Source organism: Saxophila tyrrhenica (assembly GCF_035928015.1).
Source record: "Saxophila tyrrhenica strain CCFEE 5935 chromosome Unknown scaffold_5, whole genome shotgun sequence".
Lineage (NCBI taxonomy): Eukaryota > Fungi > Ascomycota > Dothideomycetes > Mycosphaerellales > Extremaceae > Saxophila > Saxophila tyrrhenica.
Window position 1 is genome coordinate 1,483,318 of NW_027041737.1, and position 22,014 is coordinate 1,505,331.

At 55.5% G+C, this 22,014-nt stretch overlaps 10 protein-coding genes across 10 annotated transcripts; 7 read left to right on the forward strand and 3 right to left on the reverse strand.

Annotated features, from left to right (window-relative positions):
• Positions 1 to 2,567: 2,567 nt before the first annotated feature.
• CKA2 (Casein kinase II subunit alpha') lies at positions 2,568 to 3,692 on the reverse strand (the record flags this gene model as incomplete). The annotated part of the gene is made up of 3 exons (XM_064801249.1): positions 2,568 to 2,672; positions 2,725 to 3,518; positions 3,578 to 3,692. The coding sequence occupies 3 exons, from the start codon at positions 3,690 to 3,692 to the stop codon at positions 2,568 to 2,570; spliced, it is 1,014 nt and encodes a 337-aa protein (XP_064661200.1).
• A 590-nt stretch (positions 3,693 to 4,282) lies between these two features.
• On the forward strand, positions 4,283 to 5,582 carry PFA4 (Palmitoyltransferase; the record flags this gene model as incomplete). The annotated part of the gene is made up of 4 exons (XM_064801250.1): positions 4,283 to 4,382; positions 4,429 to 4,466; positions 4,707 to 5,082; positions 5,131 to 5,582. The coding sequence occupies 4 exons, from the start codon at positions 4,283 to 4,285 to the stop codon at positions 5,580 to 5,582; spliced, it is 966 nt and encodes a 321-aa protein (XP_064661201.1).
• Positions 5,583 to 5,929: 347 nt separating this feature from the next.
• Positions 5,930 to 6,715, forward strand: LTR77_003997 (uncharacterized protein; the record flags this gene model as incomplete). The annotated part of the gene is made up of 1 exon (XM_064801251.1): positions 5,930 to 6,715. One exon carries the CDS (start codon positions 5,930 to 5,932, stop codon positions 6,713 to 6,715), a length of 786 nt encoding a protein of 261 aa, XP_064661202.1.
• Positions 6,716 to 7,282: 567 nt separating this feature from the next.
• Positions 7,283 to 9,214, forward strand: RLM1 (resistance to lethality of mkk1p386 overexpression; the record flags this gene model as incomplete). The annotated part of the gene is made up of 2 exons (XM_064801252.1): positions 7,283 to 7,303; positions 7,361 to 9,214. 2 exons carry the CDS (start codon positions 7,283 to 7,285, stop codon positions 9,212 to 9,214), a joined length of 1,875 nt encoding a protein of 624 aa, XP_064661203.1.
• Positions 9,215 to 9,617: 403 nt separating this feature from the next.
• LTR77_003999 (uncharacterized protein) lies at positions 9,618 to 10,823 on the forward strand (the record flags this gene model as incomplete). Its single annotated transcript, XM_064801253.1, has 1 exon — positions 9,618 to 10,823. One exon carries the CDS (start codon positions 9,618 to 9,620, stop codon positions 10,821 to 10,823), a length of 1,206 nt encoding a protein of 401 aa, XP_064661204.1.
• A 595-nt stretch (positions 10,824 to 11,418) lies between these two features.
• Positions 11,419 to 12,737, forward strand: LTR77_004000 (uncharacterized protein; the record flags this gene model as incomplete). Its single annotated transcript, XM_064801254.1, has 4 exons — positions 11,419 to 11,459; positions 11,550 to 12,177; positions 12,233 to 12,597; positions 12,659 to 12,737. 4 exons carry the CDS (start codon positions 11,419 to 11,421, stop codon positions 12,735 to 12,737), a joined length of 1,113 nt encoding a protein of 370 aa, XP_064661205.1.
• A 572-nt stretch (positions 12,738 to 13,309) lies between these two features.
• LTR77_004001 (uncharacterized protein) lies at positions 13,310 to 14,401 on the reverse strand (the record flags this gene model as incomplete). Its single annotated transcript, XM_064801255.1, has 2 exons — positions 13,310 to 13,779; positions 13,846 to 14,401. 2 exons carry the CDS (start codon positions 14,399 to 14,401, stop codon positions 13,310 to 13,312), a joined length of 1,026 nt encoding a protein of 341 aa, XP_064661206.1.
• A 2,036-nt stretch (positions 14,402 to 16,437) lies between these two features.
• Positions 16,438 to 18,097, forward strand: LTR77_004002 (uncharacterized protein; the record flags this gene model as incomplete). Its single annotated transcript, XM_064801256.1, has 5 exons — positions 16,438 to 16,473; positions 16,536 to 16,944; positions 16,997 to 17,161; positions 17,215 to 17,355; positions 17,412 to 18,097. The coding sequence occupies 5 exons, from the start codon at positions 16,438 to 16,440 to the stop codon at positions 18,095 to 18,097; spliced, it is 1,437 nt and encodes a 478-aa protein (XP_064661207.1).
• Positions 18,098 to 18,363: 266 nt separating this feature from the next.
• Positions 18,364 to 20,445, forward strand: LTR77_004003 (uncharacterized protein; the record flags this gene model as incomplete). Its single annotated transcript, XM_064801257.1, has 5 exons — positions 18,364 to 18,442; positions 18,516 to 18,685; positions 18,728 to 18,892; positions 18,942 to 19,390; positions 19,443 to 20,445. The coding sequence occupies 5 exons, from the start codon at positions 18,364 to 18,366 to the stop codon at positions 20,443 to 20,445; spliced, it is 1,866 nt and encodes a 621-aa protein (XP_064661208.1).
• Positions 20,446 to 20,462: 17 nt separating this feature from the next.
• LTR77_004004 (uncharacterized protein) lies at positions 20,463 to 21,282 on the reverse strand (the record flags this gene model as incomplete). Its single annotated transcript, XM_064801258.1, has 2 exons — positions 20,463 to 21,084; positions 21,143 to 21,282. 2 exons carry the CDS (start codon positions 21,280 to 21,282, stop codon positions 20,463 to 20,465), a joined length of 762 nt encoding a protein of 253 aa, XP_064661209.1.
• Between the last annotated feature and the right edge of the window lie 732 nt (positions 21,283 to 22,014).

Below are 22,014 nucleotides of genomic sequence, written 5' to 3' on the forward strand. Positions count from 1 at the left end.
CCCACTGCGAGTTCATTCGAATCTTGCCGTCTAGCGTTTCACAAGGTGTGGGTGTGCTGACGAGGGCCTCCAACGGTGCCAGAAGTAGAACGGTGGTTCGGCGTTCGGTACCAGACTTCTGTCGATGGCACCCACGTGGTGATCGAGCTTATCATGCGTCATGGCAAGCCACAGTATGTCTCGGCGTATGGACGACGGGTCTCTGGATCCTGTAGAGTGTTCAGCATACTGTGACACTCCTGGAGGCATGCGTTCCACAGAGCATCCAAAGTGGGCGCCAAGTGCGTGGCGATGGTTCGATAGTGCTCTACTGACACCGTTCAGCCCACAACACCCCTTTGAAGGAACGAGACGGATGGCGCTGGATCCGCCGTGTCTTAGGGGGGTGGCTGTATCGTCGGCGTGTGGTGTGCAAACGTTTTGACGTTTCGACCATAGTAGGATCAACAGTGATACGTTCGTCCGGGCATGGGAGATATATCCTCTGACGGGAGGCGTCTCGTATGCGGCGCTTCAATATTGCATGCCAGGGCCAGAAACAGTCACAGCCCCCTCTACCAACAACACTATCGACAAAGGTAATCTGTGCAACGCAACTTCTATGGTCGATACGCTGGAGCCACGGGTGATGGATGTGTTGTCAGTGCAGCTAGCACAGCAGTCCTCAATGCCAGACAAATCGTTGGCTTGAGGATTCCTCTAGCAGATCGACAGTCGTTTCGTCCGGTCATACCACCTACAGGATGTGACGAGTTTTGTTCGCGCAGTGGCTTGGAGGCCAATGGTTTCTCCCCGATGCAGTCCTCCCGAAGCATACCGATGGATTAGGTCGCAAGCAAGCGGTTGGGGGATTCCCATTGTTCATGCCGTTCCAACTTGTACAAGCGTTGGTCCCACCCGAGTCGGGTCGTGCCCGAGTCTGGTCGTTGTCGGAGCCAGGTTAAGGGGACTGAGGTGCAAATCATGCAGGAGGGGACCAGAAAATTCCCGAGACTGAGATGAATGGAGCAGAACGGGTGAGAGACAGCGCCTACTCATGGTCGGATCACCGTTGGAGCAGAGCGTATGCCGCTGTCGAGTTGGGATCGTGTCTAACGAAATTCATAAAGTGGCTCCGGGGGATGGGGGCTTGCTATCACTAACTTCTCATTCGTACATTCTCAGCAAGATACACTGGAGCCTATACCACGGTAAAACCTTCCACAGAGTAAAGTACTCTCAGCGAAGCCAAATGTCTGATCGCAGTGACCGGTCAGTAGCAAGGGCGTACACCATTGTCGTCGCTGACGAGATCCGCAGTGCAACACATGGTTCAGCACAAGGTACCGCATCCAGTACAGGCTCGGACGGCGGAAATGGGAGCTTCACGACGTAGGTGTCCCACCTGGATAGTACGACCGTTGCTAAAGATTCCGTAGCACACCGGCGGGAGCAGCGGAAGTCGAGGCGATGACTGCATTTGCCGGGACACATGAGTATGACCCTTGCAAACGACCGAGCTGTCATGCCATTCGGGAAATCTCGGTCGTTGAAGCCGCGCTATTCAAGCTGACAAGCTCACGCAGGTCGACCGTGCCGGAGGCTGGGGGTAAGGACATCCTCGCAGACGTGGGTACAGGCGCTGCCGAGGCGGCAGCAGCAGAATCCGAAGCTCGCGATCGTCGTGCTGTGTATGCATAGGAAGCTTTCATACCACAGCTGGAGCTGACTGTCGTGTTCACAGACAAGCTGGCTTGATCCCGAGCAACTCGAGCGAGGCCAATGGCCATGCCGGCGCCAGTGATCCAGGAGCCTCAAATACCCAAAGTCGGCGTCCGTGTAACGCCATTACAATCCTCCGTCACCCCGCTGATGTTCGGCAGACAATGGAAGCCCACTCAATCGCTTTGAGAATGCCCACGATGCGCGCGAGGACAAACGCAACAAACCCAAATCTGCAGACGACAGCAAGTAAGCGGTAACAGCAAATGTACAGAGCAGGGCATCAGGGCGGCAGAGCGATGTGGTGGAGGCTGAATCTGCTGTACATCATCAGCTATGCATACTGCGTTGGCGGTTGAAGCTTACCGGGTTTTCGAGGCTGCTCAGGCACATAAACAAGATTGGTAACATGGCAGCGGGAGGGACGGACAAGTACATTGGAGTTTGATTCATTAGTAGCATACTGAATCACGGCGGGATCGGTGGACGACCCCCGACTTCTGCCCACAAACACTCCTGACGTCCACTCGCTGCATCGGCTGAATAGTGATCAGCTTTTATAAGAGTGAGAGCATTCATCGTTCCATTGTCACCATGGCTGAGCCATCCTGCGAAGCCGCATATCGTGGAAAAGGAATGCAGACGAAAGTGTCCGAACAAGCAGGCGGGCGGAATGAATCGTGGTCGCTGTTGGTGGGTGTAGAAGTTTGTCGCTTCAGACAGACATCCATGTCCATCTCATGAAGGTGCAGCCCTTCAGGCGACTTGCATAGTTGGTAGTCTCGGCGCTGCCTCCCAACGGTGACGCATCGTGCGTCGCTCTCGTGCAACAGCTTCGACGTCAATCGTAATGCTCGGCTCTGGTGTCATTGGTGTGCGTTGTTTGCCGCATTCTGCAACTCGTTCATCTCGTCATTCCGCACCTCTTCGAAATAGGGGTGTGCCATCGCTTCCCTGGCCGTCAAACGCTCCTGAGTAAAGTCAGTACCTCTTCACGTCGTAGCCAGCCGCAAAGAGACTCACCTGGTGATCGTAACGCAAAAGCTTATCAAGGAAATCGAGGGCATCGTTACTAACGAAGCGCTGATTCTCCGCATTGACGAAAGCGCTCCAGTTCTTCTTCGGAAATCGGCCAAGAATGTCGTCGTACTGTGCGTCCAGCTCGATGTCATATTTGTCGAGGTAGTCGAACAGATCCTCCGTCCCCAACACCTTCGCAATCTTAACAAGCTGGTCGCTGTTGCTGTTGCCGTGGAAGAATGGTTCTTTCCTAAAGATCATACTGGCAAACATCGCACCGAGACTCCACATGTCAAGACTGTAGTCGTACTCCTGGAAGTCGACGAGCAGCTCCGGACCTTTGAAGTACCGGCTGGCCACCCGCACGTTGTACTCCGTCCCGTTGTGGTAGAACTCCGCCAGGCCCCAGTCGATCAGCCTCAGCTTCTTCGCGTCGTGATCAATCATCACATTGTGCGGCTTGACGTCTCGATGCATTATGCCTTTCGAATGGCAGAAGTCGAGCGCTTTGAGGAGTTCGTAGATGTAGAAACGCACATCTTTGTCCTGGAACTTAGGGTAGAGTGTCCTGAAGTCGGTGTTGTTGATGTGCTCGAAGATCAGGCTCGGTGTCTTACTCTGGCTGTCTCTCACAACGTCCAGCAAGGCAACGATGTTCGGACCACCGCTGAGGTTCTGCAGGATCTTGATCTCTCGCTTTATCTTCTTCTTCTTAACCGGCTTCAGGACTTTGATGACGCATTTCTGGTAATTGACCACATTGATGCCCTCGAACACTTCACTGTACTTTCCGCGGCCTGTTACACAACATGTCAGATATAGCAGATCTTCACCGCTCACCACAGGACATGCGCACCTATCTTGCGCACAACTTCGTAGTTCTCCAGCACGCCCCAGCTGATGTTGACGCTGTCGTAGTCCCAGTATGCGCGCGGCATCTGCTGGTTGACATCTGCATAGACCCGCGCCATGCTGACCACTGACCGGCCGCAACCGGCTTGGGTATTGTGGTGGTGTTTCTCTGGTGGGGTTGTGCGATGACCTTTGCAGTGAGAGGATCAGGTCGAGGCAATAACGGCGGCCGCGTGAGAGAGAGGAGGAGGTGCGGGAGACCGCGTGGTCTTCAAGAGGGGTCGTCCGGGTACGAACTACGCCAAACGTTGGTTGTCTTCAGACTGCTGTCGTGCGAGTTGGTGACACAGATGAAGTGAGGTGGGACTAAGATTGCGGGCCGCAAGAAGCTAAGCCCGGATTGGCGCTGACGCCAGCGTGAGAACATCTTCACTTCCACTTCTAATAACCTTCACTCACTCCATCTCCACCTCCAAGATCGACATGCCATCGCTGCAGAAGTTCGCACCACCTGCCGTCACCCTCCTGGTGTGCTTCCTGGGCTACACTTCGCAATGGCTTTTCGTCTACACCGATCCGGGGCCGCTTCGTAAAGGCGATGCGTACCTCTTTAACATGTTTGTGGCATCGCTTCTGATATGCTACTGGAGAAGTTGCACAACCGACCCGGGACGCATTCCGCAAGACTGGCACGAGAGGCTACTCCGCGATGAAGGCAGCGAAGCTTTGGCGGCTCAACGGCAACGGTGGTGCCGTAGGTGTGATGCTTACAAGCCGCCGCGAGCGCATCACTGCAAAGCCTGCGAACGGTATGTCCATTGGGACCAGTCGCGGACGTCAGCTAAGTGCTTGCAGCTGCATCGTCAAGATGGATCATCATTGTGTCTGGACAGGTAGGCAGCATCACATTCCATCTCAATGCGACGAACGGTAGGTAATACTTGCTCCAGCCAACTGTGTCTCTCATATCACATTCCCGCATTTTGTCCGCTTCCTTGTCTACGCTGTCGTCTCGATGATATACCTCGAGAGCTTTCTCTTCCGGCGGTGCGCTGTTCTGTGGCAAAAGAGGAACTTGCCCAGTGTACGTCCTTTCCAACTTAACTCATTCGCTGCTACTGACTCTGCTGCAGTATCTTGGGCCGAATGTCTTCCAGCTGAGCCACGTGTTCATCCTCGTGGTGACGAACTCACTGGTTCTTTTCGCCCTGATCCTCCTCCTGGGCCGCACAGTCTGGTCCATGTCTTTGAACATGACTACGATCGAAAGCTGGGAGATCGAACGACACGAGACTTTGCTTCGTCGCGCACGCACATTGGGCGGACATCTCGATGGACCAGAGGGCAAGAAGATCCGCATCGAGCGACAAGAATTTCCTTGGGATGTGGGCATCTGGCGGAATCTCTGCGCAATGATGGGAAGCCGGAATCCACTGGTTTGGTTCTGGCCGTTTGCGCGAAGTCTGACCCTGGAGAGCGGGCTACAGTTTGAGCACAATGGCATAGAAGGTAGGAACGAAAAGTGCATAAGTCCAGCACAGGATTAACAAGCTACAGATCCCAGCAAACCATGGCCTCCGCCAGACCCAGATCGAATGTTTCGCGTACCACGGCAGCATATATCCGGAAACGGCTTCACGCAATCAATGGACGTCGCACAATTTCGCAAAAGGCAGGAAGCCGACCTGGCTCGTCACGCTGATGCCGACGGCGAGTACGTTGTCCGACGGAAGCCTTTCCACGAACGACTCGAAGACATGCAGAGGCACCGTCCAACAGCGCATAGGGAGGATGACGTTGCCGTCGAGACCGACAGCGAGGCATCAGACTCTGAGGAAGAGGAACTTCCCGTTCGCGAAAACATCGTGGATGATGCAGGAGAAGAGGGATGGCGGAACAAGGAAGGAGAAAGGTTGGGAGATTTCGGTGTGGATGAGGTTGCCGATTTTTATGATGAAGACGACATGCCTTTGGCCGACATTATCCGGAAGCGTCAGGCCGAGCATTGAGGCAGCAGCACCAGGAAGACTCACTTGCGATAGAAAGCATGCTGCTCGACGACCTCAGGACATGCAGCTCCACGGAAGCTTGGCATCGGCCGCGGCTCAGCCCTATTCGGAAGATCTCGGAGGTGGAAAACAGCAAAGTGCCCGAGCTCCTACGCAGCTGACAAAGTTGGAAGATATTCATGCCGCCAATGGCATTCGAGCTCTTATGCCAATGCTGGCGGTAACCATTGAGCAGATGAGCAGGTGCAGCACCATATAAAGGCGTGCCTGTTCCGAGGGAGCTTCCAACTCATTCACCACCACTTCAGTCAAACGTTTGTCAACCTGCAATCCAATCACTACACACCATGTCCACCAAACCAGCCGTCGCCATCGTCCCAGGCGCCTTCTACGAGCGGTGGCACTACCGTCTTCTCCACGACGGTCTTGAGAAAGCCGGTTACAAGGTCACCACCATTGCTCTGCCTTCGACGGGCAACGAGAAGCCGACTAAAGACTTGTATCCGGACCTTGATACCGCCTCCTCAGCCATCAAGTCCTACATCGATCAAGACCTCAACGTTGTCGTCGTGATGCATTCCTACGGCGGGCTCGTAGGCAGTTGCGCCTCCAAGGGCTTACTTCCTGCAGACCAACCCAACGGCAAGGGAGTTGTGGGCCTTGTGTACCTTTGCGCTGGCGTTCCGATGGAAGGGTACAGCTTCATACAGGGAGTTGGTGGCCAGCACTTTCCATGGATGACCCTCATTAACGCCGAGGACCCGTCCGCCGAAGCCATTCCAAACACCGGCATCTGGATCTGGCCGACCGGCAACGGCACCGACCCAGGTCAGCTCTTCTTCCAAGACTGCGATGCAGCGACAAGGGAGGAAGCAGTTAAGCGGCTGGGTTACTGGAGCGAAGGGTGCATGTGGACGCCGGCGACCTTCACGGCGTGGCAGGAGATTGAGAGCAACTATCTGATCACGCTGGAGGATGTTGGGCTGCCAGCGGAGCAGCAGGAGATGATGACACAGATCCCAGGTGGGAAGTGGAAGCGGGTTGAGAAGATTGCAACGGGGCACTCGCCGTTCTTGAGCAAGCCGGATGAGACGGTGGCGTTTGTGAGGCAGTGTTGCGGGGAGGAGGTGTAGACAGATATGTTGATGGGCAGCTCTCCGCTCATGACAATACACGTTCGCTTCACCTTGGCCGCCCTGGGTAGCTGAAGAAGCCGTTCTCTACGTCCATATCGGTAGATTGTATATCGTTATCATTGCAACGTCGACCTCTCGGGTGATTTCCAAGCCCGCTCAGCCTCACTAGACCCCATCTGTGCCGAGCGGTCGTACCCGCCCACGCGGACTCTGGCTCCTTTCCCCTCAGCGTTGCGCTGCTGTTCTTTTCATAGCACACCTCCAACACCTTAAGTCTAAGAACAGAACAACGTGCTCCTGAGGCGCGAGCGCGCGTGTCATCAACGTGGGGTTGTTGTTTTGTTTCATACTACATCATTGGACTGATTCGTCTGGACTGGCTACGTAGGATTTGAGAGCGACTCGTCTGGACGGGCACATTGCGACGAGGCAGCATCGCCGACGTACATCTTCCCGACTCGGTACTGGCCACCACTCCTCGGATTCGCTGTATCCTAGGACAAGGCGGGGCGATTCGAGGTCGACACCACGGCGCCGGTCGATGCGCGGTACAAGCAGGACAAGATGGGACGAAGGAAGATAGAGGTGCGTCCCTGCGCGACGACTCCTTCTAATCAAATGCTAACCACTAACATCTTATAGATCAAACCCATTCGGGACGATCGCAACAGATCCGTCACCTTCCTCAAGCGCAAAGGCGGCCTGTTTAAGAAGGCGCACGAGTTGTCCGTCTTGTGCTCCGTCGACGTCGCTGTCATCATCTTCGGCCACAACAAGAAGCTGTACGAGTATTCGTCGGGCGATATCAACGAGACGGTCCAGCGCTTCCACTATTACAGTGGCGCGCATGAACACAAGGGCCCAACAGACTTTGCGGACAAGGGAGGCGGTGATGATGAGGAGGACGAAGAAGGCGGAGAGGAAGGAGAAGAGAGAGAAACACCGGCGCCTGACCAGCCGATGATGGGCATGCAGCACCACCCTGGCTTCCAGCATGTTAGAGGTGGTACACCACAAGGCTCGCCACCGATGCATAATGGAGGTATGCCGCAGTTTCAAAGAGGGCCGTCACCGCTGCCTCCAGGGATATCAAGGCCTGCATCAAGACAGGCAGACCACCAAGGACACATGCGGCGGACGAGCTCGAATCTTGTCCCGCCACATCAGCAGCAGCAACACGCAGGGGGTCCAATGCCGCCACAGCCAAACTACGCCTACACGCCCAACCCACCGTTCTACAATCCACAAGCAGCAGCGCAAATGCAACGACCGCCTGGTCAGCCAGTGTCTGGTCCACCGCCACAGCATCCGACGTACCCTCCTCCACCACAGCACGCATCATACCCGCCTCCATATCCACCACCTAACCACCCACAGATGCAGCAAGTGATGATGCAAGATAACAGAAGATCTTCTATGCCACCAGGATACCCTCAGCAGCAAGCGCCACCACAAGCGAACATGCAACGACATCCATCACAAGAACATCTGCAACCACCTCAACACCCGCCGCCCCATCCTTCGCCTCGACCACAGCAGCAACCTGGTAGGCCGTCACCCTCACCTCGACCACAGCAGCAGCAGTTTGCGAGCCCTCCGATACCTCAGCCAAAGCCACTGCCCGCGCATCAGAAGTCGCATAGCATATTCACGCCGATTGATGACAGTCGGTCGATGTTGGCAGCTGCGTGGGGATCGTCCAATAACGCCGAGCCTCCGCGTTCTGATACGCAGGTGAAGATTGAATCTGGTGGGCCACGTTCTCAGTCGATCGATGTCGCAGGGTTGCAACGAGAAAAGGATGTGGCGGGCTTGAGACCTAACGGTGTGTCGCCTCGACCTTCGCCTGGACGCGCGCCGCAAAGATCGCCGCAGCCTGTTCAACGGACCGAGAGCGTACCTGCTGTGCCTAACGTGAGAGCGCCTACTCGACAGAACACAAATCAGTCAGACGCGAAGCGACCACGACTGAAAGTGCAGATACCGAGCGAGCAGTCAGGCGACGAAGGAGGCACGGCTGAGTCTGGACCGGAGGACACGAGTGTTTCCGGCCCTGGCAATACCGCGACTGGCCAGCAACAACACCACATGCCCTCTCATGGCGTCGTGCTCCCACCACCTTCACCTTCAGCAGGCGCTCTACTCTCGGCCGGCGCACAAGGCCCCCCTAACCCGTTCGCCCGCCCTGCGCCACCAATGAGCACAAATCCGCACGCCATCAACCGCGAAGCACCCATGAATCAACAAAACAATATCGAAACGCCCATTTCCGCCCTTCCGAGCAGATTCATGAGCGATAATCTACTGCCGAGCCCGAGCACGTTCTACCCCGAATGGGGTTTTGGCAGGCCAGCGGACGCTAATATGTTGCCGAGTCCGCTGAACTTTCAGACGCCGGTTGTGGCTAACGGTCAAGGGTGGATTAGGAGTGAGGAAGACAGGAAGAGGGCGAATGATGAAGAAGGGGGTGGGGATGTGAAGAAGCAGAGGCTCTAGGAGGTTTATGGTCACGAGACCAAGGGAGCGCGGTGTGAGATCTCGGAGGATTGTGCGGCGTGTGAAATGGTATGGTAATGTGACAAGGCAATATGGGCTGGATTGTATGGGAGTTTGAGCGTCCGCATTCATAACGGCTTCGTGGTTAATTAGCGGGAGTTATGCTAGAGAGCATCAGCATCGACAGGTGTGCGGTATTATTCAACGACATCGTCGTCTTATCTTTTTCCATTCCTTAGCCATCGTCCGTAGTACGCTTTTCTGATCCTTTCAAACATTATACGCGTGCGCGGGGAGAAGCGCGTTCCTCCCTCAGACCAACAGCTTGATTTCCAGGAACTCACAACAACAACACCTTAGACCACACTTTACACCACCCATTTCCACCCACGACCCCTCCACAATGACATCCCCGCTCCCACCCTCCCGCCTCGCCGCCCTTCCCGGCTACGACACCGCACCCGACATCTACGAAACAGCCGACACCACCGACACCACCACCTCCACACAACGTTCCCCCTCCGCGTCCCCCGAACCCTCCGAACTCTCGGATACGTCCCACGAGCTCTCGGACTCTGCCTCAGACGCGGAATCCGGCGCCGGCGGTGTCGTGAGCAGGAGACGCTTCAACATTGGCCGCGCGAGACGGAGGTTCGATGGCGAGGGTAAGGGTGTTAGAGTTAAGGGTGTGGACTTGAGCGATCGCGTCGATGCTGGGGGGAGGAGGGGGTATGGGTTGCGGTATAGGAGTAGGGAGGGGAGGGAGGATGAGGGGCTGGGTGAAAGGGTTGCAAGGTTGAGGAGGGAGGTGGAGGAGTGTAGGGTTCTTGCTGAGAGGGAGGGGGAGGGAGGGGAGGGGGTTGGGGGGTTGGAGGATTTGCTGAGAGGGTTGGTGGTGGATGGTACTGACAGGCGGAAGAGAGGAGGGAAGGAGGTGAGGGACCAGGGCAAGGAGGAGGAAGACCCGGATCTTACGGAGGAGCAGATGGTCGGCAAGGTCGCGGACTTTGATACGAGGTTGGCGAGTCTAGAGACTGCGCTGGGGCTATCGGCGCTGGACTCTGCGACTCAGACGGATGCTACGGCGGCTATGCCACTACTGCCATCCCTCACGGTGCTGGATCAACAACTCGCTGCCCTTTCCTCGGCCAGCTCTGTCGCCAACATCGAAGCAGCCAGCGCACGCATTCAAAAGCTACGCGCTGAAGCCGACGCCGCCCTTACCCGCTCCGCCACCACAGCGAATGACGAAGACGAGGAGTCAGACCAAGAGATTACAGCAATCTCCTCCGCCGACCTCCAACAGCTTTCCCAACTTTACACTCTCCTGCCAACGCTGCAATCGCTCTCTCCCACCGTACCCGCTCTGCTCTCCCGGCTGCGGTCTCTTCGGACTCTGCATACGTCTGCCTCGTCTGCTGCGCAGGTGCTGGAGGATGTGGAAAGGAGTCAAGGAGAGATGGAGAGGGAACTGAAGCAATGGAGGGAGGGGTTAGGGAAGGTTGAGCAAGCGGTCAGTCAGGCGCAGGAGGCGAATGGGAGAAATGGGAAGGTGGTTGAGGGGTGGGTAAGGGGGCTTGAGGGGAGGGTATCGTCGCTTGGGAGATGAAGCGCAGGCAATAGGCAGTGCTTGTATACCACCAAGGAGCGGTTCGAGTAGATGGCGTCTCGAATGACAATCACAGCCGGCCAAGGCCGCATTGAGCTTCTAACCATGGATATGGAATGTATCCAGTGTTCATATCTCCACCCGTCAATACTGCCCTCGCATGTGGAATGGTAGGCTTATGAAGATATTGCTCAGTCTCATGATGTGAAGAAGACGCCAATGCATCAGCCCAGCCTTCAGCTTCGCCCGCCAACATGACCCCTCCTTCTCTCGCGACAACGCGGCTCACGGTACACTCAGACACTCAGCCTTGCTCGACTCGCTTTCGTTGTGCGCACCGCCGCCCGCCACATAAGAGGAACAACATCTCAGCATCAGCTCGCGAACCACTTCGACTCAACATCCGCCGCGACAACAGCCAGCCTTGTCCCGAATCTGCGAGTCATCCAGTGCGAGGATTACGTATACTTCGAGGCCGTCTGTCGCGTGAGCACCAGGAGCATTGATCCTTCGCCACTAGCCAGAGTAAATCCAGTGCGCCCAAGGCAACAAAGGCGTCACGAAGCGGCGAAGAGGGTGGTGACGGTGGGACAAGATGGCCTACAATCGCGGCTATAACCCCGATGCTCTACCTGCGTAGGTCCTTCCTTTATTCTAACAAGCAGTCCATATGCGGCAAAGCAGCAGCTTGAGGAAGTCATCGCTAATGCGCCGATCATATCACAGACACGCCGAACCCGAGCAGGCAGCGCAGATGCTGAACCCAGGCAAGCCCTCCTCCAGCGCCGCGCCTCCACCTCGCCAACACTCCGGCTCGAGTCCTGCGAACTACAACAAGCCCGTGCCTCCGCCGCCAGGTCAGCAACAGGCTTACGGCCGCACACCACCTCCTCCCAGCGGAGGTTATGGCTCGCAGCCTCCACCATCTCAAAACTATGGGCAGGCCTCAGGCGGCTACAATGACTACAATCGTGTAGCCTCCCCACGCTACGAGAACAACAACTCGCCTCGCTACGGTCAGCAGCCTCCTCCACAAAACTCGCAGCAGCAGTACGGCTACGGACAACAGCAGCAGCAAGCGCCTCCACCTCGAAACACCTACGGCTCGCCACCACCGCCTGCGAACTATGGCCAAGCCCCGCCACCACAATATCACAACCGCCCGCCGATACCTGAGCAGCAGCGACCGCCTACTGTGGCGCCGCCGAGAGATCAGAATGACCGCGATGCGCTGTGGCCGCTTTTCTTGCAGGTGGACAAAGATCGGACCGGGCAGTTGAGTGAAGCGGAACTGAGTCGAGCGTTGGTGAATGGCGATTACACTGCTTTTGACATGCATACTGTGCGGATGATGGTGAGTACTCAATTTACCGATCTGTCTCTCACGAACAGGGCTGACGCATGAACAGGTCCGCATGTTCGACACCGACCGCTCTGGAACAATCAACTTCGACGAGTTCTGCGGCCTCTGGGGCTTCCTCGCTGCATGGCGCGGTCTCTTTGACAAATTCGACCTCGATCGCTCTGGCAACATCTCCTTACAAGAGTTCCAGGACGCGCTGGTCGCTTTCGGCTACCGGCTGAGTCCGAACTTCGTCGCGTTGCTGTTTGGCACGTACGCGAAGAAGCATTCGAGAGGCAGAGGGGATGACGGCGAGCGGGAGAAGGTTTTGTCCTTCGATCTGTTCGTGCAGGCGTGCATTAGTCTGAAGCGGATGACGGATGTGTTTAAGCGATTTGACACCGATCGGGATGGGTACATTACGATGAGCTTGTAAGTTGTCATCATTCTTTACGACATGGGAGTGAGTTGCTGACAAGAATGTGTGTGACAGCGAGGAGTTCTTAACAGGTGCGCAAGGCCTCTTCCTCTTCAACTCCATCTCTCCGCAGACGGACACGGGACTTTACTGACGGCTTCGTCCTCTTCGGCGGAATAGAGATCTTGAAGCAGCGATGATGAGTCTGAGATGTTCACAAATCCGAAGGCTCCACGACCACGCTCCTGTGCTCGACTTCAGCTACACGTCAAGCGACACGGGCAAGCGCCGAGCAGACCTTCGACACAAATCAGACTTCATTATCCTGGACGCACGTTGTTAACCAAGCGCCTGCTATATTGGACCGAGCCGCGGGTCCAGTTACTCTGAAACGTTGCGAGCCCTAGCTTCCTCGTCCGGATCAGCCTGCGGCTTCGAAGATGAACAACATGCAAGGCAGATGATCTGTCTTGAATCTATACACCGACGTGCCATGGAATTTTGAGCGAGGGACAACATGATGATCACCAAGATGGGTAGATGAGACACGACTGATGCAGTTTGACACTTGAGCGTTCTTCTCAGACGGCACTTTGTCGAGAGTCTTAGCGAGCATGCAACTACACGGAATGAGCCCTGAATTCGGACCACGAAGCAACGGCATTGCAGCGAGTTTCAAGACTTTTCAGTGAATCATCCAAGCACCCCCGTTAGCAAGCTAACGACCTAAGCAGTAGCATACCGCGCATCAACAATATTCGCCTGCACCTGGTTCTCCACCTTGTTCGACGGGTATCCAGAGGTCATGACGCCCTCGTAGAAGGTGCCTTGTCCACTGATGCTGTTGTCACCGCCAATGCCCAGGATGATCGCTCCCTCCTTGCTCATGGGGTTGTACCCCTCCACACTCGGCCGCGCACCGTTGTAATACGTCCCCAACCCTCCACTCGTCGCATCACCACCACGAATGGCCCAGTGGTTCGGCTTGCCCTTCACGACCGCCGTCACGAAGCGGGCGGTAATGGACGGGTCGTTCGGATTCTCCTCGGGGTTCATACCGGAGAACAAGCCGTTCTCAAGATCAGCCATGATCCACGGTCCGTTCCCGGCACCCGCGCCCCAAAAGCTGTTGTTGCCGAAGTAGATGGCTTCCATGTGCCCGTTGCCTGTGTCGTCGTTGGAGGTCTCGGCGTTGCCTAGAAATTTTCGGTCAGCATTTTTTTCCTTCCTAGACAGGTAAACTCGGGACAGTGTTTACTTACCATAGTCGAAGCAGCAGCCGTCGTTGTAGTGCGTGCCGTCTAGCACGGCGTAGATGCCTTGCGGCTCGTCGGCTGTGGCGATGCCGGAGGTGTCGTCGTTGCGGTAGCCCATGCCGGGGCTGATGTACACGCCATAGGCACGCTGGCCATCGAGCGTTACAGGAGCCGCGGTGGCGTCTGCAGGCAAGTCGAAGCCATTTGAGCCAGGGCCTGCAGCAGCGCCGCCTGGTGGTGCGGGAGTCAGGTCGTTGCGTCGGCCGGATTGGTCGTAGATGGTGGTAATGACGCAGGTGGTGCTGGCGCAGAAGGAGTCCTGGGCTGCGGAGTGCGCGACGCCGCCGGCGATCTTGGGCTTGATGTTCTTGGTCTTGCCGTCCGAGTTGCGCTTCACTTGGTACAGAGGGCCGGCGTAGGAGCTGTAGAGGGCGCGGGTCGTGGAGTGGGCGGCGACGCAGGGAGTGTTTCCTGAGGCGTACAGATCGCAGGGTGCGGCGGCGACGAGGGAAGCGGTGGCGATGAGGCCGGCGGCCAGCTGAAGACGGGACGAAGAGGCCATGGCGGGTTGATTTTGCTTGCTTGGCTACTGGGTTGGATTCTGCCAAGTATACCGTCTGGCTTGTGGCCTTGCTTGTCGGTGCTTGGGCTTCTTATGTAGCAGCGCCACCTCGCCCTTCACTCTCGCGAGCCCCATATTCATGCGTTGGGAGCAGCGGGGAGGCCAGCTGACCACAACTGTAAAACAATATTTTCATTAGCAGGAGCGTCTAGTATAAAGTCAGGATGAATTGAATCCACCAATAACCTTCGTTTCGTCTATACCACACCTGCCTATCCGGGGAGGAGGCGCCAAGTTGGGCAGATGCGGAGGGTAGCGGGCGGGTTCTCCTCCACTGTCGATCCAACCTCATCCACATTCCGTGGTCACCAAATCTTTGTGAGGGTTTCGGTAATCAGGGACTGCCGGACCATTACCTACTCCAGGGTCGGGGCCGCCAGGACGAAGAGAAGCCGGTACAGATGGATTGACGGAGCCTGTTGCATGTCTACCCTGGCTTGAAACATCGTTGGTCTCGAACTTACCCCGGCCCTGTACTTCACCTACGGCCTTGCTGTTTGGGCGCGTAAAATCGGACAGAGGCGTGGAGGGGATGTATATGTACGTTTAGGCGCCTCCTACTGACAGAGCATCTGAAGAGGCAACAGCAATCGGATGGCGGGCAACCTTGGCGCACTTCATTCACATTTTACCGGCTCGCTATCTATCCCCCTTCACCGTCTATCCAAATGGAATCATCTCACGACTATGGAGTGCACTCTGGCTGCAAGGACAATCCCTGGACGACCTAGTCGCTGAACCAGAGCCCGTACCGACGCCTCCTTCGCCGCGTACTTTTGGTACAGGCGGCACATTCATGGTGAAAGCCTCGTTAACTACTTCGCGCCCTGCTGGCCCTCATGAAGGTCCAATCTTGTATCTCCAGACCAGCTGTGCAGCTATCGCGGACTACTGCCTTCTGGGGCGGCGCCTGTTTGCGCTTCAGGATGACGCCCACTCGTTGAGGATGGACCTCAACAGTGCTGAACACCTAGAAGTCTGCCTACGTATGAGGCGCTGCGGGCAGTGAAAGTCACACCACGCAGCTGGGCGCGCGAGGACTTTCCCTGTAACGCCGCCCTGGAAAGACAGCTGAATCGAAGCCAGTATATATTTGGCTGGCCGGATGCTGTTCAAGACAAGGACGAGGTCGAATTACAGAAGCAGCCGGTTTGGGTCTATTATATCTGGCGGAAAAATGGGGAACTACTTCGAACGAGTGTAGTGCGCTACATGGGTATGGAGGGCCAAGTCAACGTGGACTGGCTGGTTGGAAGCTCGAATATGGAGCAGTATTGTGAAAGGCTTGAGATTCACGGTGCGGTTTACTACGAGGATGTGAGAAAATGTCCGCCGGCATGGGAAGCAGGCATCGTGGAACGAGCGGTAAGTATCGAGAATGTGTGAGAGCGAGAATAGCCTACCATCTCACGCATGAGCAGCTGGACCGTGATTGACCTGGTAAGCCCGTTGCGAGCGAAATTTGTGTACTCGTGTGCTGAAAGTCGGATCTGGTGCCTCTGAATCTGTTCAGCGAACAGTAAAACCCTCACAGGGAAAGTGGGTGTGTTCAGAAGGCATAATGATGGGAACGCGACCGGGATCAGCTGTAGCAACGCAGACATGCGTCCGATGTGGGTTACCCACTGCTTGACTATATGCTGTGTACCCTTTGCATAGTACCAACGCATCAGCCGCCCTTACGACGCGGGGTGCATTGCAAGATACTAGAGCAAGATCTTCCCTCCCCCTTCAGGTCCGTGTGAGAGGAGCCGAAGGTCAAGAGGTGTGGTCGACTTGCTCGTTCTCGGAGGTTGATTGCCGAACACTTCTGCTCTGCTCTCACTCTGGAGGGGCAGCTTTGCCCCTCATCGGCTTATACCAAGGACGTGTCGTCAGTCAGTAGCAGAACTCATTTCTGTCAACCATCTTCGTCTCAGTACAGTTTGCAAATTAGTTGCTCGTTCCTCTTGTTATAGTCACTGCAACTCGTCAAAATGTCGTACGAAACCAGGCTGTTCATCAATAACGAGGTTTGTCAAACAATGGATCAAAGCGGCAAACGTGCAGACTGATGTTCACATCCTGCCTGCAGTACGTCAAATCTAAAGCTGGCGAGACATTTTCCGTGAACAGCCCAAACGATGGCTCTCTCGTCGTCGAAGGTGTCCACGCCGCCGGCGAGGCCGATGTCGACGCTGCTGTTGATGCTGCGGGCAAGGCCTACAAATCCTGGCGGACGGTCCCCGCAGCCCAGAAGGCAAAGCTCATGTTGAAGATGGCCGACCTTGTCGAGCGCGACGCTGCGAAGTTGGCCATGTTAGAGACCATCTGTATGGGTCAGCCGATTAGCGCGGCTAAGAAGTTCATCGCCTCGACTGTGGCGTACTGGAGGTACTACGCCGGCTGGTGCGACAAGATTGAGGGAGAGTCGTTCCCTGATGATGGCGATGGAAAGATGAAGATGGTGCAGTACATGCCGTACGGTGTCTGCGGTGGCATTGGTTCGAGATGATTGCTCCCTCATGAGAGACGTGAAGCTAATGTTAGGAACAGCTGCTTGGAACGCGACACAGGTCACCGCCGTGAAGAAGATCGCGGCAGCCATTGCCGTTGGCAACACTTTCGTCTTCAAGGCTTCAGAGAAGTCGCCGCTTGGTGCCATTGCGCTGGGCGAGCTCATCAAAGAGGCGGGCTTTCCTCCAGGCGTCATCAACATCGGTATGAATCTCCTCTCCACCGCAGGCGGGACATCGTCCACTGACGTGCTGTAGTTTCTGGTCCTGGCAAGACAGGTGCATTGATAGCAGCACACATGGATATTGGCAAGATCAGCTTCACCGGATCCATCGCCAGTGGTCGCAAGGTCCAGGACGCTGCCACCAAGTCCAACCTGAAGCGCGTTACGCTCGAATGTAAGTCCAGGACCAGTGCCCGATCTGCATTGGTGACAGCACTGACAAAGGACAAGTGGGTGGCAAGTCACCGGCACTGATCTTCAACGATGCAAATCTTGAAAATGCCCTCGCTATGAACTCGCAAGGCTTCCTGGCCAACACGGGCCAGATTTGCGCTGCATGCAGTAGGGCGTTGGTGCAGGAGAAGATCGCGCCAAAGTTCATCGAAGGCTTGAAGCAGAGATTCGAAAAGCTTTCCGAAGTCATGTCCGATCCATCCGATGAGAAGACAGCTCTTGGACCTCTTGCGGATCAAGCCCAGTACGAGCGCGTCATGTCGTTCCTGGAAACCGGCAAGTCGTCTGGAGCGGAAGTCATCACAGGCGGTGTCCGGAAGGGCGAGAAGGGCTGCTTCATCGAGCCCACTATCTATCTCAACCCCGATTCGAAGGCGAAGATCTTCACCGACGAGATCTTTGGTCCTGTGATAAGCATCAAGACGTTCAAGACGGAGGAAGAGGCGATTGAACTTGCCAACGACACCACTTACGGTCTTGCCGCCTCGATCTATACGGGCGATGTGACGCGTGCGATGCGTGTCAGTACATTGTTGGAAGCTGGCACCGTGACCATCAACGCCCCATACGGTGGACTCCTGAGCGCGCCATTTGGCGGGATGAAGCAGAGCGGATACGGCAGGGAGTCTGGCAAGTATGGCTTGTATGACTGGATGCAGGCGAAGGCGGTTGTGTTCAAGTAAGTACTGGATGCCATGTTGTCGCATGAACAAAGCTGATACCGTACCAGTATGAACGTCCCGAGTGCCGATTAGATCGAGGTGGTGTTGATCGAGAGCAGGACAAATTGGAATCGAATGCGTCTCGTAGGAGTCGCCCACCTATTTAGGTTTAGTCTAGTTCTAGTCCAGCCTTCAAAGACCCAGAAATGCTCCCTTTCGCTCTCCTCTCCTCACTTCTTATCTTGACTCCATCGTGCTCTCAATCGATTGCCTTGCTTGGTCTCAACATGTATGCCAGCAACTTGTTACTATCACAGACGCTCGCGGGCGAGCTGGCTGAACGCACATTAGCCTGTTTCATCTATAGTAGGCATCGTGATACAAGCTAATAAGTTGACCTTTTTCTCTCTCCTTGACTTTCATGCTCTCCTTCTTCCAGACTCTAAACCAGTCATACAGACTGTGCAAGAACATGTCCGGGACCCGATATTCGATGAGATGATACTTCGATGGCCTACGGCGGCACTCGCGCTGGCGGCGACAGTCATGGCCAGCGAGGGACAACCTGGCATGATGCGCCTCGTGGCTTCTGACTTGACATTTGTATCAGTGAGTGTGACACTCATGCTCTGCTTCAAGCTATGCTGACAGAGGAAGAGGCCGGATCTGAGGCCGCCACGCTACAACGTCACGACCTACAAGCCCGAAAGCCTCAACTCTGGATACTGGTTCGTTGCACCATATGCCGATCTTGGAGCACAGTCTGGCTCTGCAAGTCTTTGCCAGATCGGGCCGCACATTTACGATAATCGCGGAGTGAGATGTGAAGTGTCAAGCCGCCTGTACGTAGCTGACCTTGCTGCAGGACCTGGTATGGAGTGGCGCATGCGACGTCAAGAACCGCAACACCTTTGACTTCAGGACGTGGGACGAGGATGGAGAGCATGGCTTCTCTAGCTTTGTGGAAGGGCAGCCGACCGGACTCGACATGTGGCACAACCGTGGCGGCGGTCTAATCTGGGATGACAATTACACCGTCATGGACTCGGTAGAGCCTACTGGAGAAGGTCCCAACTACAACTTCCACGAGTTCACGAGACTTGGCGACGGGGGCGCGCTTGTTCTTTATGATGGATCCTCCAACTTCACTGATCCTGAGACCTCTGAGAATGTCCTTGTCTGGGACGGAGGCTTTCTCGAACTCGATTCGACAGGCAGCATTGCATTTAGATGGCGGGTTCTAGACAACATCCATGTGTCTGAGTCGACCGAGATCCGTCCCGAAGAGGAGACGAGCACCGAATGGGACTGGTTGTGAGTTGAGCTCTGCATGGCTTAAGTGGGAGGAGCGCTGACCTCATCCCAGCCATATAAACTCCGTCGATCGGGACTCGGACGGCAACTACCTGCTCTCCGGAAGACACACTGACTCCATCTACAAAATTTCTTGCAAGGATCGCTCCATCATCTGGCGCCTGGGTGGCTTGAGGTCAAGCTTGGCCATGGACGGGTTCAACTTCTCACGGCAGCACCATGCTCGGTTTATGGATGAAAACAGCGGGAAGACGCTCATATCCTTCCTCAATAACGCCGCGGACAGCCACCACGAGACCTCTGCAACTTCTGCAGCATATTTGGTCCAAGTAAACGAAAACGAAAACATGGCCAGCCTGGTCAAACAGTGGCCCAGGCCAGACGGAAAGCTCGGCTTCTACCGTGGGAACGTTCAGCTTCTGGATAATGGCAACGTGTTCGTCCACTGGGGCGACAATGGATACACAACGGAGTTTGATAGCGAAGGCAATGTGCTGCAAGAAGCCCATCTGGTCCCTTCGCACCTTGGTACTTATCGTGCTTACAAATTCGACTTTAAGGCCACGCCCAGCGAGCCAGTTGCAATCAGATGCTCCTATGCTGCTGCGGAGAAGGAGAACAACGTTACCGTATGCCATGTGAGCTGGAACGGCGCCACTGAGTTCGCTTTCTGGGAGCTCTTTGCTTCCGATGAGACGGCTGAGCCGCTTGTACGGGGCGCACGAACTGGATTCGAGACTGTACTTGTTGCAAATGGTCTACATGGCAGCGTGTATGCTTGTGCTATCGCAGCAAACACCACCACGCTCGGCACTTCGCAGCCGTACCATCTCGATCGTACCGAAAACAGCCAACCGACGACATCGACTATGGCACATGCTGTTCAAAGTCCTAGTCAAGTGGATGCTCAAATATCGTGGCCTTCATCGAGCGAGTCTCAGGATTGGCATTCCAGCGCCATCTTCATGATTGGAGTCGTCTTTGGCCTGCTGTTAATGAACATGGGTGCAAGGTATGGTCCTATGATAGCGGGGTTCAGAGGGAGAGCGCGATGAGTCCAACTCTTCTCTTCCTACAGCTCGCCTTGAACGTCGGCATAATTGACGTCTCTGTCTGGATAACCACCCGAACGCAGGCTGAAATCCGCCAACGTGCCTGGGCCACCCCAGATCTCTTCGACAAACGCCTTCGTCATATCAATCCCATTAAGCAACGCTCCGCTGGTCCAGACCTTTCCATCCCGAGCCCAGCGCCTTGTCACCCAGTCTACCTCAGAGTTGTTCCTGCGAAGCCATTCGATCATCGGCCGTGGAGCGGTGGCGGTCTTGTCTTCAAGCAAACCGGACTGCAATGCTGCCTGGAAGCCACCACATACGAAGAGAAACGCCAAGCAGCCGTCGTGAGTCTTCTTGACGAAATCGATCTCTGCTCGGCTCAATGCATACGTCGAGTCGTGTGCGCCCATCAGGGCGATATCCAAGGGCGGGCATGTGATAAAGCTATGGGTGGCCTGAACGACAGCTCCTGCGGTCAGCCTGCCAGGCCTGCCCGTCTCGGTGACCCAGTGGAATTCACATTCCAAGGCTTGTTCTTTCCTTGCGTCGGAGATCATGTGCGCTGGGTAGTTGTGGAGGAACTCTTTTGAGAGGGCGGAGAAGATGTCGACAGGAGCTACGTCAAGAATCTCTGTCTTCCTGTCCTATACTTCAGCTAGATGCGGCCTGTCTTAGGGATGAACTCCTGACAACTCACGAGTTCACCAAGATGACTCCGACCCTGATCGGTCGGTGCGGACTCCTGAGGTTCATTGGTTGGTCCATGGACGGTTCTGGTTCGTCGTCGTCGGGCAAATGAACAAGAGTGATGGGGGACCATGGAAAGTTCCTGCGCATCTCTACTGTCTTATGCTCAACAGAGAGGAGACTACGGAGAGCATTGCGCCGCAAACCTTCTCATATGGAGCTCCATTTATAACGGACGGGGATCGTGGAGGCGGAGTTGACAACGAGCACCGTTCTCCATCACAGTCTAAATGGTGAAATGGGCTGTCGTGGGTCTTCGCATTCGTCCGCACTGCCGTAGGTGGACCAATCTGTGGACGCCACTGCTATCAGTAGCGAATTGTATGATGCTACTGCTCGTTCCATGGTTTGGTTTTGGTGTAGAACAGACGGACAACACCACCGTTCGGGAGGATTCTCGATTGCCGTGCCGTGAAAATCCCCGTGGACGTCCGCCTACAACATGTTGGTTTTAAACCTTAAGCACATTCCCATCATCATGCCTGCATTTTGTCATCGAGGTTATTTCGAGACAATCTGAATAGCTTATAATGGGCGTGACAAACAACGATGCCGGGGAGTACCTCCAATTCTATATTCTAACGACACACAGAATTGGAGGTACTCTCCGCGTCATTCAACAGCCAGCTTCAGCGCAAGAGATGGATCCATCTACACGTTCTCCGACATGGATCGACGATCAAGCAGCAAATGTGACGGTGAATCCACCAACCGAGGACGATGCATCCTTCCAGATGACCAAGCGATGAATATAAACGTCCTCGAGGGCCTGCTTGCCCTCAACCGTCTCATCAACCGAAGACCCGCTCGGATTCGCATTTG